Here is a 20784-nt window from a genome sequence, read left to right as displayed (position 1 = left end):
CGTTTCAGGCTCTGAGAGTACGGACCCCGGACATGTCACCAATCATGCCCTTAAATACATGTATTTATTACTATTTTCACTTATTTGATTTGAGTTCAGTAATTCATTGAATGATACCAAAGAATATGCAATCATTTTCATATTTTAATTGAGATAATGCACGGGAGGCCTATGAGACCATTATACACATTATATTCATGCCCTAAGTGTGTGTAAGCATGTGATTGTGGGTCTTATCTAGCCTCCTCTCACAAAAACAAAATAAATAAGAACATAAACATATTAAGAGGCGGCCGGCGGCCAAATTGGCCGCCTAGAACACGTTTTGGGCCGGCTAGAAATCCCGTAGATACCATAAATGAATACTTGGAAACTGCTTTGGGGGCTCGAAAATTTACGATTCGCTCCTTTCGGTAATTTTATGCATTTCCGCTAATTGCGGTTCACTTCCTTGGCGGCACGTAAACATCCAATATGGCGACCAAAAAACGAAAAATTGATCGCAAAATCGACGATTTTTTTTAATTTTCAACCGAAATCAAGTAAGTTTTCTAAAGAATTATATCGATTTGTTTTTCATGTTAAAATATCTTTCGCAGTTTCAATTGTTTACCGTTGACAAATGTTTATTCTTTAGTAAAATTACATTTCGTAAAGCGTTAACTCGGCCCTGTACAAACTCGGCCCTCTAATTACAACATATCAATAATACGACGGATCCTTGTATAAAATTACAAACAAAATTATTCCCCTAAAATTTAAGTGAAGACAACAAATATTATCATAGCATTATCTTTATCTTAAATTGCAAGTATAATGAACCTACATCAGCAAATGTCACAAGTTTATTTTCTTAAAATATCTCAACTGCCCATTTCAACGGAATGAATAAAAGTTAATTATAGCTGGCTAAGTCGTATTATTTTATAAATATTTTTCATTTTCTCATTATAATCTATATTTTATGACTTAGTCATGTTATTTTACAATTATAAATTCATCTTCTCATTATAATATAATCTAAATTTATACAAACAAAAATGAGTATTGCTATATATTTGGTTGTATTTGGGTATTTCGTGCTGCCACAAGAAAAAAAATGTAAAAACCTATCTGAAATAAACAAAACGTACGTTCAGCCTTTCTGTGCCAATTCACATACTTTCATCAATAACTCAAGGCTGTGTTAGTTTGAGGGCCCAGTTGACACATTTTTTTGTATTTTGTATATGTTGAATTTTATTTATAAAAAAATGTTTAAACAGTTTTGTTCACAATTGTTGTTAACTTTATATATTTCCATGTTACAGTTCAATCTCAACACACATTTATATGATAGCTGGATTAAAAAGGGTGAGTCAAAGTAGTATAATTTTCCCTGCCGTATAAAGTTTATTAGAGGATTATGAAAGTATACATTACAGAACAAACATTTTACATGCAAGGCGCCTTGTGAATAAAGCATTGAATCAACATAAATGATTGGTCATTGTATAGTCATGATATTTCAGAAATAAAAAAACAATCCGATTCATTCTGGTAGAAGTTTTGGCAACCAAAGTAGTGACAAACTGTGAATATGATAAGAAAATGACTTAGTATTCCTGGTGATAAACTGCATTAACATTTTTAGACTGTGTAATTCTACATTAATATAAAAAAATTAAAGTCTTGTCCGTCTGCTTGCAAATAAAATACCAAACTGATTATTTTCTGCACTTGTTATATCAATTTAACATAGTCATTATACTAAATGTAAGCATATATGCTATAATATTAAAGAAAGAAAACCTTTAAATACTGCATACAGTTTGGTGAAATATGACAAACTGAACAAATACAAAATTCAACAAAAAGTTCATTGTTTCAAAATATATTTTAGATTCCACTCAAGATGTTCCGCCTAGCATCCAGCTGCACTCCCAGTCAGCAAAAGTTACAGTTAATATAGTCAAGAAGTCTTCGCAGGTATGATGTCGACTATTTGAATTGATGATGTTTGACTATGAAAATTGATGATGTTTTGTTAAATTGATAATGTTTTCCTATGAAATTTGATGAAGTTTGGCTATGAAATTGGATATGTTTTACTATGAAAAATGATGATGTTTTACTATGAAAATTGATGATGTTTTGCTTTGAAAATTGATGATGTTTAACAATGTGAAAGTTGTAGTGATGAAGTTTTGCTATGAAAATTGATGATACTTTGCTTTAAATATTTATTATGAAAAATCATGATGCTTTACTATTTGAAGTGATGTCGCTTTACTATTTGAAGTGATGATGCTTTACTATTTGAAGTGATGATGTTTGACTATGAAATTTGATGATATTTAACAATATGAAGTTTGAAATGATGAGGCTTGACTTTGAACAATGTTAAAATGTGATCATGTGAGAGTATGTAAAATGATGATTGTTGGCTATGAAAAGTGTTTATGTTTGGCTTTGAAAATTGATGATGTTTATTATAAATAATGATGATCAAGTATATCTTGGCTTGTTGTTTATGAACTTTCTACAGTTATAATTTGCAAATAGGTGTGACGGTTTAGCTCAAATGAAAAAAATTATTGTTAAAAGCTGTGTAAAATGAGTGACACAACTAACAATTATGAAGTGCATATTTCAGTGCACCTGCTTCAAGCTTTTCCAGTAGTTTCCATAGTGATTTTTTTCAAAAATGATGCTAAACCAGAGTGGCTAAAGTAGCCCTGAAAGTGCTCAGAATGCAGGATTTTGCTTCCTGGATTTCAAAATTTTCCGGGGGGGCATGCCCCCGGACCCCCCTATCAGGCCTCCTTCATTCACATTATGGCCTCTTACACTAATTCTTAATGCAAACCCTGAATTTTATACAATAATCTATAAATTGACTATATTTGGGTTTTTTTCTGAATAATGTCCTACTGTTTTTGTAAGAAAGCAAGTGGCTACCTGGAATGACACATTCTCGTGATGTAGTATGAATTTAAGTAATAATTGAAGTTAACAATCAATATATTGTGTCATTCCTTGCATCAGAAAGACTGTCAGCTCATAAAAGACTATACAATTAAAAAATATGTGACTGCTAGACACCGTAACATTCTACTAAACTCTGTACATTAAACTTCTATATCCCGTTCACTTAAATTTGTATTTCTTGCTAGACTCTGTACACAAGGAAACACCGTTTTCCGGAAATTTTGCTAAAAGCAGCTGATGCCGTTTGGACCCGATTTACAGGTAAATATCAACATCGTTCGCAACATCGTAAACTGCCAATTGTAAGCTGCGGATCTTTCCATTTTATAATTTGCTGATCTTTTATGTTTTCGGTCTGAAGCTTCGAAATTTGTGAATTTGTAGCGTATTAAATAAGGAAGTGCTTATAAGACATTTCCGACCGTTTTCATGTTTGTTATATTCTGGGTATTCTTTAGGCTGTTAGGCTGCGAACGTCATAAATTTCGAAGCTTTTGAATAAAAATGTTTAAGTTCAGCATCTGTAAAAGTAAAAATCATGATAGTGAACATAGCGTTGAAAGTCCGCCCATTTATATGTTTTTAATATTCTTAGTTTTCTTTAGGGTGTTAGGCTTCCAACTTTCGAAGCGTCAGAATGAAAACTTTAGTGTTTAGCATCTTTGATAGTAAAAATCATAATGAATTGAAAAAAGAGTGGCTATAATGCATTTCCGACTGTTTTCATGTTTGTAATTTTTTATTTTGTTTTTCTTTATGCTGTAAGGCTGCCAACGTCACAAATTTAGAAGCGTCAGATTGAAAACTGTCATGCTTATTATGCATTCCTCACTATTTTCATGTTTGTAGTATTCTTAGTTTTTTTTTAGGCTTTCAACTTTACAAATTTGGAAGCGTCAGAATGAAAACTTAAAAGTTCGGCATCTTAAAAAATAACGATTATGATATTTGATATTAAAAAGTGTGGAATAATCTAAGGAAGTGCTTATTAAGAGGTTAATACACGGCAGGAGAGGGCCGGAAGGTGATAATCGGCCCGCAAAATGAATAATGGACCCGAGGGCTTTAGCCCGAGGGCCATTATTCATTCAGGGCCGATTATCACTTTCCGGCCCTACTCTGACGTGTATTAATGTCTTTAATACACTTGGTAAATCTAATTGTAGCATTTTAAAAAAAAACAACAAAAAAACAAAAAACAAAAAAAAAAATACTTTGAAGTTCTTTCGTTGAAATTCTTGTCTACTCTTCTACTGTTCTGTACAGAGACGTTTAGAATCTACTGTTTGTGTGTTCAAAGCAGTAGAATTTACAAGCAAGTTTTTTTTTCATTTTTTTTTCGGAATGAATTTGTCGTATTATTTCTTCAAATTTCAATAGTAACAATATTGTGTTTGTACTAAATACGCTTAAGCTCTTATAATAGAAATAAAGCGATTCCTGCTGACAACCTACTTACACTTTTACAGTTAACTGTTTGATGACGTAAAATATGACGTCATTGTTTCAGTTTGTGCACGTGCACATGTTCTGCGGGCTGATAACTAGTTCTCGGCCCCGGGCCGCAAACTCATAATAGGTCACGTGACACTCATAATCAGTTGAAATCATAGGCGATTTTGTTACTATATATAGTAACAAGTGTATTAAAAAGTATTTTCGACCGTTTGTAATATTCTTAGCTAGACTGTTAGGCTGTCATTTTTACATACAGCAATATGTGTGACGCTTTGATGCATATAATTGAAGCATAAAGTTGAATTTTGTCAATTATTATGCATTTCATAATCCTGCATTTTGTAGGATATGTCTTGATGATTAAGTAAACATCTTCAATCGTTACGATGAGTTTTTGTAAATTGCCAACCGTAAACAGCGGATGTTTTTATTTTATAATTTGCTGACTAAATCTTTATGTTTTGGTCTGACGCTTCGAAATTTGTGAATTTGCAGCGTAGTAACCTTAAGAAATCTTAATTAAATAAGGAAGTACTTATTATGTATTTCCAGCAGTTTACAGGTTTGTAATATTCTTGGTTTTCTTTAGGTTGCTAGGCTGTTAGGCTGCAAACTTTACACACAACAATTTGTGTGCAGCTTTGATGCATAAAAGTTAAGCAAAACAATGAATTTTAACAAAAAATGTGCATCGTTTTGTCCAGCATCTTATGGCCCATGTCTGGATAAGTAAGTAAACATCATCTTCAATGGAGACGATGAGTTTGTGTACACTACCAACTGTTAACTGCGGATCTTTTTATTTTTTGATTTGCTGATCTTTTATGTTTTCGGTCTGATGCTTCTAAATATGTAAAGTTAGCAGTGTAGAAGTCTTAAGTAAACAATTAAATAAGGAAATGCTTATAATACATTACTGACCGTTTTCATGTTTGTAATATTGTAATGTTTTTCAGCCTGACAGCTGCCAACGTCGCAAATTTCAAAGCGTCAGAATGAAAACTTTAGTTCAACATTTAAAAAAAAACGGTTATGATATTGAAAAAAAACGTGAAATGATCTTTGTAAATGCTTATAATGCATTCCCTCACGAAACTTCACGAAAATTTAAAATGAATTAAAATCTTGAACCTTTTTGTTGCATCGCTTAGTTTTGCTCTATGTAATATATTAAGTAGACTGTTACAGTCACGTTCATTGTTATTTGAACCAATGCTACCACGGTCAGTTTAGTCATTCGTTTAACAATAAAGTGTAACAAGTTCTCCACACTGCTGTGGACATGAATAAAACATACTTTATATGAAATATTTATACAAATTAATAAGATTTGCAGTGAGTCATGTTTCAATTAATGATCAACGGGTTATGTAAGCGTACCGGTTTGTAATAGTTTTAAAATATTATTATTATTATTCAAATGTGTGCAGGAAATGTATACTTCAGCCTAGAAGAGTTGGACTTCCCGTTTTTAATCTACTTGTTTATTTAAATTAATAAGAAGTATGAAATTACATATCAATGGAAAATCAATTACCGGTACTAACTTTTTAAAAATAAATGGGACTACAGTATTACTTCCTGTTTAATATTCCCGTGCTTGTTACAATGAAGAATCTAAACAACATACCTAACTTTCTCTTCTCTTTATGTATTTCATTTTAACCCATTACTTCATGAGCATTTTGTGAAAAATGGCTGTTTTCATTGAAAAGTCTCCTGTTACAAGTTCAATTTGCTATAATACTATAAAAACTGCTTCAACACTAATCAAACTTGGCACAAATGTTGACTGGACCATTGCCCTTGCAACAACATGCTCAGGCTTAAATTTTCTGTTACCATGGCAACGAGGGGACATCTCAAAATTGCCAAAAATCACTATTTTGCGTTGATTTTTCCATCAAAATTGATTTCAAAGTGCTGCAACTTCTCAATGGATTGAGATAAAGTCAAATGCTTTTCAGCGTTGGTTACACGTTACCTTATGATCAATCTGGGGTCATTTACAGCCTCTCACAAGTCCAAAATTTTCTTGGCGATGAGGGGGACTCCGCCCCCCTTCAAACCCCCCAAACAGAAGGGGGCACATCCCCCTTCTGGCAACCCCCTGATGTATCTTTTGGATGGGGGGCCGCGCCGAAAAAGAGGTCACTTTTTTAACAACATTTCTCAAACAAAAACAAGTGTTTGGGGCCTAAATAAGGCATTTTTTCATCATTTGAGACAACAAAAAAAGGGGGGGTGAAAAAGGCGTTAAAAGGCGTGTATATGAAGTAATGGGTTAACAGAAAATGATGAAAATACTTGAAATTACCCTAAATCGCGTTTTTTCATGTTTAAACATGGCCTGTCATATAAATTTGAAGAAAAATTCTTGTTTTGTAGATTTTTTGATTTTTTTCATTAACAGAAAATGATGAAAATACTTGAAATTACCCTAAATCGCGTTTTTTCATGTTTAAACATGGCCTGTCATATAAATTTGAAGAAAAATTCTTGTTTTGTAGATTTTTTTATTTTTTTCATTAACCCATTACTTCATGAGCATTTTGTGAAAAATGGCTGTTTTCATTGAAAAGTCTCCTGTTACAAGTTCAATTTGCTATAATACTATAAAAACTGCTTCAACACTAATCAAACTTGGCACAAATGTTGACTGGACCATTGCCCTTGCAACAACATGCTCAGGCTTAAATTTTCTGTTACCATGGCAACGAGGGGACATCTCAAAATTGCCAAAAATCACTATTTTGCGTTGATTTTTCCATCAAAATTGATTTCAAAGTGCTGCAACTTCTCAATGGATTGAGATAAAGTCAAATGCTTTTCAGCGTTGGTTACACGTTACCTTATGATCAATCTGGGGTCATTTACAGCCTCTCACAAGTCCAAAATTTTCTTGGCGATGAGGGGGACTCCGCCCCCCCTTCAAACCCACCAAACAGAAGGGGGCACATCCCCCTTCTGGCAACCCCCTGATGTATCTTTTGGATGGGGGCCGCGCCGAAAAAGAGGTCACTTTTTTAACAACATTTCTCAAACAAAAACAAGTGTTTGGGGCCTAAATAAGGCATTTTTTCATCATTTGAGACAACAAAAAAGGGGGGGGGGGTGAAAAAGGCGTTAAAAGGCGTGTATATGAAGTAATGGGTTAAGATACTTTGCCAGAACAACAGACAAGATTTTGTGTTGTTTTAACTGCTTTTTGAACAACTTTTTGAACTGATTTTTTTATAAAGCGACGAACTTAATATAATATTTCTGGGAAAATCAAACAAACATAGAATATGCTTTTCAAAAGGCACGCATAATTTAATGTTTTTTAACATCAAATTTTCAGATAAAGAACCAAAAGACTGATAATATAGGTTCATTGTTAATAACAAGTGTACTCAAAATATCATACATAATTCTAAAACATTTTAATAAGATCGGAGACTGTCGGTGAAGTTAAACCTACTGAATAATGAAACCATTTAATACTACAAAAGGCATTAGCAAGTTGGCTTAAAGAATTCGAACATTGTATTCAGTAGACAGATACATGGAGCGTATTGGCAGGTTAGGTCTTTCATAGTTCAGTCCATTACTCGAATCCCAGGACCAACTTTGCGTGAAGCCACCTGAGTAGGTCTGCGAAGTGCTCCAAGCCATTGAACATTAATAGTCTTGAGACAAAAAGCTTCTTTGTTAACAATAACGACTGACAATTCCTCTTCGTCAGATCGATATACAGCGAAAAAACATACATGAATAAAAGAAAAGTATATACATAATTACAACACAAAACAATGTATATAGAAAACATATGTCGCCAATACCCGAAACACAAAAGGTATTGACCCACTCAACTGTCGTCTTCTTATGGCATGAAATACGGCGAGGCTTAATTCTTGATTCAACTACAAAAAAACCCAAACCACTGAGCGAATGTTCTGAAATATTTCACAAAGTTATTGGTACAGATCTACATCAAATGGTCCATATTTCCACTCCCGTCATATAAAAAATCTCAGCGGAGTCGCTTTAACTGTGTAATACATGCATATGTATGCAACAATTATGATTCAATTCATAATCTGTTCAGTAAGATCAGTCCAAAATGTGTCAAAGTCTTGATCATTTTTTGGGTATTCAAGGGACCGTTCACTTTGTAGAAATCTCATTATACAAATAGGCAATTTATTTGATGGAATGTCTTCCATTAACACAATGATGATCATTTTTCTCTTTGTTTCGGTTGATTCAACATGTGCCATGTTCATTTCATAGTTACACCAACTATCATTGAGGTATGCCTTGTCCATGAGTAGAACAGCCTTCCGACTGATATTTTCGGCTATAGATGTACCGGGCATTGAATTCCTGTCTGCCACCCAAAGGCGAAGACCGCGCTCCTCCTCGAGAGAAGGAACCATGTAGCGTTTAATAAAACTCGCATTGCTCTTTGCATAAGACACGAACGCGTCGTTCTCAAAAAGACGTTCGAATCCCTCGTGCTTAAATCTTCTATTTCGTCTGTAATATATGTATCTTAGTTTCCAACGATATCTATAAACCACTAATGCAGTTATAATACTAGATAGACCTCCAAACACTACACAAACAGTTCCAACGGTCCATGTGATCCAGGTTTTATCGTTACAAATATCCCTTGTTAAAGTGTCTACTAAACTCTGTAAATCAGTAGTCGTCGATATATTTTTCTTTTCTGAGTTCAATAAACATGTATCAATTTTAATATGCACTTTGGTAGACAACATCCAATAAAAAAATGGTAAATTTTCACAGTCACATTCAAAGGAATTGTTTAACAATACCATAGTTATATTGCAAGTACCCTCTTCGCATACTTTATTAAGCTGATTTTTCATTTGTTTAGAAAAATGTGAAAGTTTATTTTGCGATAAATCTATGAGTCTGAGAAATTGGCTTTCCGGTAGATCAAAGTTCCAATCACTCAAACGGTTCGAATGCAAATATAAATGCTGAATATTGGTTAGCTCTTTGAATATGTCAGGATCAGCAAAACAGTCAATTCTGTTATGTGACAAATCAAGATATGATAACTGTTTCAAACTTTTGAATATTCGATTAGTCCGATTTGATAATGGCTGCCCCAACGAGATTCCTAGCCTATTTCCTTCTAAATTCAATTTTTGTAAGTCTGTAAAATGGTCAAAAAAATTTGGAGATATCTCACCGCAGTCATTTTTCGAAAGGTCTAGTTGTTTAAGATTTTCCAGACCTTTTATCGAACTTCTCCATTCAGTGAAGAGATTGAATGAAAGATCTAAAAATTGAAGTTTTTTTGCTCCACATATAAAAATATCAACGTCGAAATAGAAATTAAGGAAACTCTTTTTCCAGTTTAAACGACGTAAATTAGGAGGCAAATTAATAGAGCAACTTTTGTCATGTGGATAAGGTTGAACACTTTTCAATTTTGTAAAACAAATATCGTCTGCAATACCTGATTTTTTATCTAGTACCTGCATTTCAGAGTTTTTGCCTATAAAAGGATCGTAAGATAGATGTTGTCTTGATATGTCTAGGCATGTGATACTGGTAGCGGTGTGAATAAAACTGATATGGTTGTCAAAAGAAATTCTATTCCCTGCAATTGCTAGAACCCGGAGTGACGAAGGAAATATACTTGCAGGATAAAACACTTTTTTAGCAATGGTTTCTATGTTATTAAGATCCATGAAAAGTTTCGTCAAATTTCTCAGCGTTATAAGGTTCTGCAGGTGAGACACCTTTAACTTCACGCACTGTTGGTACATGTTATGAATTCGGTTAATATTTAAAATCGATAAAGTTGGCGAGAAACGTAATCCATGTAAACCTTTGTTCATTCCAAGAAAACGAAGGTTCTCGTTGTAAGATAAATCAAGGTGGGTTAAACTTTTGTTCATTGGCTTGAATGCATCTGGTTCTATTGTAGTAATATTACATGATGACAGCCAGAGCACCTTCAGCCTAGTTAGACCTTCAAAGGTGTAGTTGTGAAGTTTTGAAGCATTGCATGCACCAGTTGAGCTGCCAGATAAACTCATTTTTTTCAAATTCTTAAGTTTTTCAAATTCTTTACCAAATGTGCAGTTGAGGCAAAGTTCAGCATAAAATCCTTTTAAATTTTGTAAATATTCCATCTCTCTACCAAAGCCATCGTATGTAACAAATTTGTTATCTTTGATATTTAGCAATCTAAGTTTGTTCAAAAATTTAAAAACACCTTTACCAAATCCATTCGGGTACGAAAGAGAGTTTCCTGATAGATTTAGGTATTGTAAATTTTTCAAACCTTGAAATGCTTCCGTTGATATGTACCGAATGTTCGAGTAACTTAAATTGAGCTCTCGAATCGTTGAAATTCTCAAATTAATCATATGTAGAAACGTGCCATTTTTGAGGAGAGAAAATGAATTTAAACTCAAATCAAGCATACAAACTTTTTCATGTATAGGCCTATCTAATTTTGGGTAGAATCTTGGAACCTCAGTCAAATTCAAATTTCTACAATTCATTTTATAGTTCTTTTTTGAGGTTTTATAATCATCAATTGTACATTCGTTGATTGCCTGTACAAATATGATAGCAGTGACCAAAAAGGTGCCGAATACACGCGCAGTGTTCTTCATATCTACAGTGTGTCTGCAATATAAAAGAAAACTATTATATACACCATTTAAGTTTCTTTAAAAATCAGATGCTTAAACATTAAGTATAATTTATAGAATAATACCATAATGAATCCATAATGAATTAACAATAAAAAAACTAAATCTATGTTACCTTTATCAATGTTAATAGTTATTTTGTCAATAATACTTTTATATATAATATTATATGAAAATCATACAATATCTAGTTATTTCCTCATCACTTAATGACTTTCTCACAATGATTACCATAGCTGACAAACCAGTTTAACCTTTGAGTTATAGTTGACAATTATCTTTTTAAAATGTATTTTATTTCCTTTTGTGTTTCAATATACTATTATTTGTCACGGTAATAGTTTAATTTATGGGTTTCAGTTAGCCATCATGTTTTTATGTTGTCGCTATAAAGGCGGAATCGCAAAACGGGATCGCCAAAGGACAACATTTGTAGTTATGTTCACGTATATGTACTCACCATATCGTGTTGTCGCATTTTAGCTCTCAATTTTCTTGTAGCGTTCTTGCAATTTGTTCAAAGATTTAGAAATCGATTTCGTATTAAGTTGTCGATTTTCATATCGTGTTTTCGACAGCCCAGTGACTAGGTTGGCGACTATGAGTACCTATTTAATAGCATGAACACACGATATTCACTTATCGTGTTCCAACGATCTTCCGTATTTTCACCCATCCATTTTGCATAATTTACCTCTGCGTTATAATGTTATCAACTATACTGTGGTATAAATGAATTTTGCTTACAAACAAAATATCCAAATAAAGTGTTTCTTTAGTGAAAAATATTGAATACAGAGAAAAAAAATGAACACTATTCCGATTGGCCAAACCGATAGAGTTGACTGTATTTGTTTACATACCGATTATCCACTATTACATTACACTCATTTGTTTTTCTTTCTTCTTTTTCATATATTCCTTATTGAAATTTGTTTAAGGACAATTTCAACACGAGCAAAGGAATTTCTTTTTCCTTCTCCAGAAAATGCACAAATGTCTCTACTCGGACAGTATTAATACACTAAGGGGGAGCCGGATGTATTTCTTAAATTTGAATAAACGTATTTTTAAAGGGTGGCTTAAAAGCATTATTAATATAAATCGTTTTCTCCGATTATCCGTAGCCTACAAATCAGTATCTATTTAAATTGCTTCGTCAAAAAAAATCATTTTTAAGAATAATATATAATATTATATGCTCAATGATTGAAAGGGGCTGTATGGAAATTAAGAGAGCAGAAATATATTGATAAAGTCATATTTTAATACTTTTTTCATGTTATTCATTACCATGAGTAAATATGTCTTTACAATCGCACCTTAACATTAAACAAATTGAGTGTGTTATAGTAATAAATTAATGTTGTTGATGCGTGTTGTCAGAGTCACTTCATACAAACAGAACTCTTGATAAATGTAATATTTCCAACAATACTATATGGTCTTTAGAGTGACATGGTAAAACCACATTGACCCTGCCAGTACACCGTGTAATTTTTATTGTTCATTTATTGCTTATTTTCGTTAAATGAAGAATGTTTGGTTTAAGGTTCATCAGAACATGTAGTGAGGACTGAAAGAAAATTCGCCATCCGTCCGTCTGTCAAACTGTCATGTCCATTTGTCTGCCATCTACATTCTATTTTTAAACTTATGCAATAGGTTCACTGTTTCTTTTTCCGTCGAAAGAACGATGGTGAAAACACGACATGATATCGAGCTTTCACCATCTTGGTTTCGTTATGTCGACTTTTCACCATCGTAATTTCGTCGTTTTCATGTTTTGTGTGTGTCACGGTGGCCCAACAGGACACCGTAGGTAAACACATAAACATTGATAGAGATGATAGAAAATTCCAACAATGTCAGGGTAATGATATTGAAGATAAATAGATAAATTTTTCTTTGCATTAGTTTGTCCAGTTTATCCACCTTATACTGCATTTAGGACACAACACATTCCAAGATCAAACATGCAAGCAAATTATTGAAAAAGACATTTGATTTTTGGAAAAAATAATCATTAAGCCTTTATAAATGACATAAATATTTTTCACGTTTAAGTGTTTGTCCACGCATTTATTTTGAATTATAATTAAATTTAAATTTGATAACAGGAAAATATATTGTAAAAAGTAAAATAATCTATGCATGAATAATACATTGTAGATGTTAAAGTTGACAAATATATTTTCTGTTCTGTCCTGTTTTGTCATAGCAACATTCATATTATAAGACCATCAAAGAAACACCGAAACACCGAAACAAAGTCATATATGATCATGCTATATATATTTATCTGTATTAATTTCCCTTTTGAGAAAAGTGTGAGAAAATCAAAAAGATTAATAACAATTAAAGACGTTTTAGTATTTTAACAATAAGATGACTAAAAGAACATACTTTGTGATTCATTTTATGAAAGTATGATTTATTTCTCAGATAATTGCAACTTATGCTCATCAGACAAACAGATCATTGAGGGTCTAAATTTTTCACACGGACTGTAATATTGTCATCCAGATAAAAATGTAACTATGCATTTTTAAAACAATAGTTATATAGTATTCACTGGATTCATATTATATCTTCGACATAATTTCTTATCTTCTTATAATATTTCTATACTGACCTTCAAACTCTTAAATATGCAATGAGAATATAAATCTCGCCACCGCATATATCATGGCGAATAGCCAAAGCGAACAATGGTTGTCAAAAAACGCCTGTAGTTTAGCAAAGGGCATGATGTGATACAATTGTAACTGATTTAATTGAAATGTGTATAACAGATTGTGACCAATAATGTAACAGTTGCTCTTCATTGACATAATTAAAAATAGTATCAAAATGAGTCTGAAAGGTAAATATTTGTCAATTTTGATTGAACACATAACCGCATGAGCATTTTGCGATAAATGGCTGTTTTCATTGTAAAGTATCTAGTTACAAGTTCAAATTGCTATAAAACTATAAAAACTGCTTCAATACTAATCAAACTTGGTACAAATGTTAACTAGACCATTGCCTTTGGAACAACTAGCTCAGTCTTAAATTTTCTGTTACCATGGCAACGAAAGGACATCTCAAAATTGCCAAAAATCACTATTTTTCTTTGATTTTTTCCATCAAAATTGATTGCAACTTCTCAATGGATTGAGATAGAGCCAAAGGCTTTTCATGGTAACCGTTGATAAAACACGTTACCTTATGATCGACCTTGGGTCATTTTTAGCCTCTCACAAGTCCAAATTTTTTTTGGCAACCCCCTGAGGTATTTTTTCGATGGAAGGCGGTGCCGGAAAAGTGGTCACTTTTTTAATCAACATTCTCCAACAAAAACAAGTTTTGGGGGCCTAAATAAACATTTTTTCCACCATTTGAGACAACAAAAGGGGAGTGGGTGAAAAGGAAGTTAAAAGGCGTAAATATCTGGTAATGGGTTAAAGACCCTTTAAGCCGAAAAATGAAAATATTTTCATTTTTCAAAAGTTTTTAGACTTTCCAAACTGTTTCTCATTGATCATGTTTTGCTTCTTTGTCGCTTTGGTAATTAGTATAGATGTGGGAGAAGTTTTATACCTATTTGTTTACATTTTCCTACCTTTATGCACATTTAACTTTCTTTACTTCAAGTGAAGGACCTGAAAGGTTCTAAATCCACCATGACTACAACATGTTTATTTGCCTTTTCTACATTAAGAAAAATATTTATTCTTAAGGCTTAATGTGCCTTCTAAGTGCCGCACACAATCAATTTTGAGATAGAAAAGGTGTTCATTTTAGATGTTTTATAAACACTATTCTTACTTTTGATATTTAACAACTCAATCATCGCCTGCATAGTTAGACACTATAGTAAAACTTAAATCAAAGGATGATGACACACCATCAACTACAGAAATTTACAATTAAAAAAAATAAATAATAAAAACCCCGATATTGATGAGGAAGATGATCGTTTTTTTTATCCCTTGATTTTTTAGAACATTCTAACCAATATTTAGATGCACCTATCTCTGATGTTTTAAGATGTATAAGAAATTTAAATAACGGAAAAGCTTGCAGTCCCGCTGATAATATATCAAATGAGCACATTAAATCGACAAAAGACCTGCTTTTACCTATTTATAATAAACTCTTCAACTCAGTATTAAACTCTGGCATTATTCCAAAATCCTGACTCGAAGGGTTCATTATCTTTATTTATAAGAACAAAGGAAACTCATTAGACATTAGTTCTTACAGACCAATTACCAGTCTATCAAGTCTAGGAAACTATTTACAGCAGTCTTAAACTTAAGTCTAACCAATTATATTGAAAATACGCATTTACTTAATGAAAATCAAGCAGGATTCCAAAGTTCGTATTCTATTTCTGATCATATTTTCACGCTTCATGCACTTATTGAGATCTTAAGAAAAAGGAAACAAAAGGTTTATGGTGCCTATGTAGACTTCGAGATCTCACAATGTTTTGATAGAATTTGGCGATTTGGACTCTGGCAAAAACTTACGCAAACCCTTATCGATGGAAAATTCGAACAATTTTTAACATGTATCAAAATATTTAACCTTGTGTAAAGCATAACGGTTACCATTCCCAGTTCTTCTCTTTAGAAATAGGAGTCCGACAATGCGAGGATTTAAGTCCAATCCTCTTTTCTTTATACTTAAATGATCTACAAACATTTCTGGAGGCACACGGTGCCGCTGGTATCGAGCTAGATGAACCTTGGCTTAAACTTTTAATTCTTCTCTACGCTGACGACACCGTAATAGACTCGGATAATCCTGTCGAATTTCAACAAAATTTAAATTATTTAACTCATATTGTATTCAATGGAAATTTACTGTTAATCCAAATAAAACAAAAGTTATAGTATTCGGAGCTATGAATAGAAAATCGTATCATTTTGATTTAAGCGAACACGAACTTGAAATAACTGACAAGTACCATTATCTAGGTTTGACATTTTCTGCGTCCGGTTCATTCTTAAAGCTAGGCATCATATAAGCCAACAGGCAAATAAAGCAATGCATCTTCTATTTACAAAAACAAATAACGCAGACCTACCACCTGATCTAATAATAAAGTTATTTGATTACACTGTTATGCCGATTCTTACATATGGTTCAGAAATATTTGGTTTTGAAAATCTAGATTTATTTGAAAAACAATCATAACGTCTTTATGAGACAAATAACATCAGCTAGGAAAAGCACCCAAAAATATATGTTCAACGGTGAGCTTGGAAGACATCCCATTTATATTGATGTATATGCTAAAATGATCTCTTTTTGGTCACGTTTAGTGCTTGGAAATGAAAATAAACTATCCGTTAAAATTTACAATTACAATTGGACTGATACTAAATTTAAATGGACAAGTAAAATTGAAGAGATTCTCGTGAATGTAGGAAGACCTGATATTTGGCAAAACCAGCACGTTTTAGTACATAAAAATATCCGCAAAATTGTAAAAAAAACTTTAATTGATCAATTTAAACAGCGTTGGTATTATGATCTACAAGCGTCGAATAAAGATAGAATCTACAGCTTATTTAAAAGCACTTTAGAATACGAGAAATATTTCAATATACTCCCAAATGAAAGCTACATAACCTTATTCAGATTTCGTACATGTAATAACCGTTTACCAATTGAAACAGCGCGTTGGGGACGGGGAACCGCTTTTCTAGATAGCACGTGTAGACTCTGTAACTCCGGAGTATAGGCTCGGAGCAACATTATTTACTTAAATGCTCCTTCTTTAATACAGAAAGAAATTCCCTCCTACAGCAAATTAATATTTCAGATACCGTCCATTGTTTTGCGAGAATATTATCAAGTGGAAATGAAATTACTCTTTCTAATTTAAGTAAATTTACTAGCATTATTATGTCTAAATTTAACTAGCATAAGTTTTGCAATAGAGGAAATAGTTGCGTTCCTTTTTCTTTCTTCGTTTTCTTCTATTTTTCTAAATGAACGTGTTATCATATGACAACACTAAGATATTTTGCATACATTTATACTACCGTGTCCTGGAAAAAAAACTTTACCTATGTAATAAATCCCAAACATACGTTTTTCTCCAACATGAAATAAACAAACTTATGAATGACATTCTTTTCCGTTGTAAAATTACATGTATAAAATCCATGATTTTTACGTGAATAGCTCACCAACTCTCCCTACTTAAAAAAACTACATTATTATTTCTAGAAGTCATTTAGTTAATACATTTTGTAAATACAGTTCATAGAAAATATTTATTTTATGCTTTTCAGTGGATTACTGATTTATCCGTGAAAATTATATTTGATAATCTCACAGTGAAAATTATCAAAATATAATTTCACACTTTTCAAAGATGAGATAACTTTTTTAAGATTTTCCCCATGCGGTACCTCAATTATATTATTGTTGACAATTCTGACATTGTCAGGGCTGTTTAGAGAAATTGATAAATAACTGAAATTTCAAAAGTAATAAAAAGAAGAAAACTTACTTCAATTCATTCAAATTACCAATCACCAAATATCGTCTATAAATTTTTGTCTGAAAAATACAATTCCTTCCACATGCAGAACTGCTCTTGATGACATTTGGGCATATTTAAGTATCCTACTTATAACTTGAAAAGCATTGACAGACATCTGCCCGAAGAATAAGTAAATAACCCAACGTTCGTAAGTTTGAAAGGCCCGTTTCAAAAAGTCCATGTGTTCCAATTTCCTAGTCGTTTTTTGAATGTTTACACATCTGTCAACACTTATTAATTGTCTGTAACAATCCTCAAAAAAGTTTTCTTTCTTTTAAAAGATGTATGACTAACAAATCCAAATGATATTCCTCTGAATAAAGCACAATTTTTTTCCTCCCATGAAATAAACAATTTTTAAAAATGGCTGCCGCTTACATTACACAGAGCCAAGTCTAATATAAATTCGCCGTAAGTAACAGAAATATGGATGGATGGTTGGACTTTCTCTCCTACTAGAATTGTTTGTTTTTATTACTAATACAAGCGATCTTTCATATTATTTGAATAAAATGAATAATATCATCGCCATTTAACGTTGATTGGCAAACTTATTTTTCAGCCCAAGACTTCTTGTATTTTATGAGAAATTCGACTAATAGAGAGGCTACCAATGGGGAAAACAGATTTCAATATTAAAGTTGATATCAAGGAAATTTCGTTTTAACTTGTTTTTAAGCATAAAATAAAAAAGAAAATATGTTTGTTTGTTGTGTAAGATGTAATTTTATTTCATCTCGTGAACTTTAAAAACAGTATTCTCACTCGTGGCTACGCCACTCGTGAGAATACTGTTTTTTAAAGCTCACTCGATGAAATAAAATTTCATCTTACACACAAACAAACAAATACCCTCGATATATATGCACAAAGCATTTGTTGGTAGCAAATATAATTAATTATACTATTATTGTTGTTAATTAAATGTGTTGTGTAACGAACTATTTAACATTGCGAATTGTATTATGTGCTTCGGCTAACGATTTGGGATTACAGGGGCGTACATGCAAGACGTATTATTCATGCTCTTTTGAAATTATCTGGTTTTATATTGACCTGTATGAGTTTAGATTATCTCTATAATTATTCTTACTTAAAAGCACACTAAATTTCTTTTTTTCTCTCTCTCTCTCTCTAATTTTGTTAAGTACACTAGTATGATTTATACTAAAAAGTCTCTATATATCTTGCTGATCATATTAAAAATTGTGTCTTATGTATAATATACTATTTATATGCATGTGTTTATGTATTACTGTACATTTAATTTTTTCAAAGGATAACTAGCATAAAAATGTTAATGGAGACACTAAAGTGTGCTATTGTTCATTTCCTTTTCATAACATACAATAACATAGTAATGATTTGAACACATTAACTTTAAGGTTTCTTTTCCATGATATGTCAATAAAAAAGTTTAGTCTTTTCTTGATACTTATATAGATTATATTTAACTATATCATCAGATGAATAATGTGCGTATCAAATCTTAGTTGAAGGATTCCCACAAAATTACTGAATCCTCATGCTCTTTTGAATCAAAACACAATTCATCGGCTGATAAAGTGTTATCGGAAGTTTGTTTGTCATATTGAATCTGTTTATAGTATATCCCCTTGGTGTATTGTCATGTACCCTGGGAAAGAAATAAAGAGATCCGTTCTGTTAAAAAAAAATGATCATAGTGTGTTAATTTTAGACAATACGAACTTAATTTGACTTTTAATAGAAACGAAGTTTCAAATACCTAGTTTATTCATTCTTTTATTCAAATTAGACATATTCAGTAAAAATTTCATAGATTCCTATACATTTCTGTGATTGCCTCAGAACTCTATATCTTTTTAAGTCTTCAGAAATGTCAAATCATATTTCATGCGCTGAACGCAGTTATAAAGGTAGGTAAATGTAAACAAAGTTGTATTTTTACTTCCATACAAAATGCTAATTCACTATAATTATACCAATTGCCAACAGAGCTAAAGATGCAAAATATAGTTCATGTATGTAGTACATTAGAATATTTTTGGAGACTGTAACCAGATACCAAAAACCAACAGTTTTTGAGAAATAAAATAATAGCATTTCTGATAGCATTTCCGAGGAAAAAATGGGCCTTTAAATATTTTACTCAAGGATGAGCAATGTATATCTTAATGTAAATGTATTTTTATGGCTTTGCTTGAAACTGTAAAGTTCCAAATTTGTTTGCATACTTTTATATATAAAAGTTAATGTAACCACAAAAAATATGTTAAGATCTAATATGAATTTACATGTATAACACAGATTCGATAATTATGTATATTGATAAAAACTTGTGTTGTTGACAGATTTTTTTTTTTGGAAAACTTAAAGATTTAAAGCATTTTACATAGATTTCAACATTTTTAACTAGCAAATGCTAACGAAAACGGACTCCATGCATAATCTAATGTTGAAGAATATAAGATTAGTAACGGGCAAAATAACATTTACAATTTTTTTCTTTCTTTATTACTACATAATTATATTCATTTGAATTATAGAAAGAATAAACGGTTTTTTTCATATCCGTTACCATAAAATTAAGTCCGTCATCAAACTGACATCTTGGAAAAATTTGAAGTGGATCCTGTATACAAAAGGTTCCTTTAAAAACGCCAGGAAAATATAGATTCAGTCGTGGAAAATAGCAATCATTTACAGAAATACTTTGCATAGCAGGTATGAAATAGAGTCACTAACTTTTAAGAATACCAATTAAGTATTTTTTTCTGGCCCGGATATGGTTATAAAATACTTAAAAGCTTTGTAATCAGAAAGCAAAACCGGTATATAAGTGTGCATTAATAAATTCTTACTTCTTCATTTAGTTTTGTCAATATATAGATTACTATTTACAAATTCTGCAAATGGATTATAATAGTAAACATAACCATCTAAATATTACCCATACGCCCCAAAATATGCAGTTACATCATACAAATGTACTTAAAAGCTTTTCATATATCCTGCTCCCTTTTAACAAATGAACGTCCAGTGCTTCCTTGTTATAAATCAACTTGTCAAATTGTTAAATCGCACACATTCTAATCATAGTATACTTTTTACCTTTTACTGGCATCCACAGGTTTAATA

At 31.9% G+C, this 20784-nt stretch overlaps 1 protein-coding gene and 1 long non-coding RNA gene across 2 annotated transcripts; one reads left to right on the top strand and one right to left on the bottom strand.

The window, feature by feature from the left end:
- Nucleotides 1–288: 288 nt before the first annotated feature.
- Nucleotides 289–2811, top strand: LOC132723591 (uncharacterized). The gene is made up of 3 exons (XR_009624770.1): nt 289–542; nt 1311–1353; nt 1883–2811. It is a non-coding gene; the product is annotated as an uncharacterized LOC132723591 (long non-coding RNA).
- A 4918-nt stretch (nt 2812–7729) lies between these two features.
- LOC132723585 (toll-like receptor 4) lies at nt 7730–11390 on the bottom strand. Its single transcript, XM_060708339.1, has 2 exons — nt 11297–11390; nt 7730–11088 (listed from the first exon to the last, which is right to left on the bottom strand). The coding sequence occupies exon 2, from the start codon at nt 11073–11075 to the stop codon at nt 8499–8501; it is 2577 nt and encodes an 858-aa protein (XP_060564322.1). The 5' UTR covers nt 11076–11088; nt 11297–11390; the 3' UTR covers nt 7730–8498.
- Nucleotides 11391–20784: the final 9394 nt, after the last annotated feature.

The sequence above is a fragment of the Ruditapes philippinarum genome, unplaced genomic scaffold (assembly GCF_026571515.1).
Source record: "Ruditapes philippinarum isolate M1 unplaced genomic scaffold, ASM2657151v2 ctg7326_1_1_1_1, whole genome shotgun sequence".
In the NCBI taxonomy this organism is placed as follows: Eukaryota; Metazoa; Mollusca; class Bivalvia; order Venerida; family Veneridae; genus Ruditapes; species Ruditapes philippinarum.
This window is presented reverse-complemented; position numbering and strand designations above follow the sequence as displayed.

What these genes read in the sequence shown, in the direction of transcription:
- LOC132723585 (XM_060708339.1), bottom strand. Translation starts at nt 11,075, where the DNA reads ATGAAGAACACTGCGCGTGTATTCGGCACCTTTTTGGTCACTGCTATC.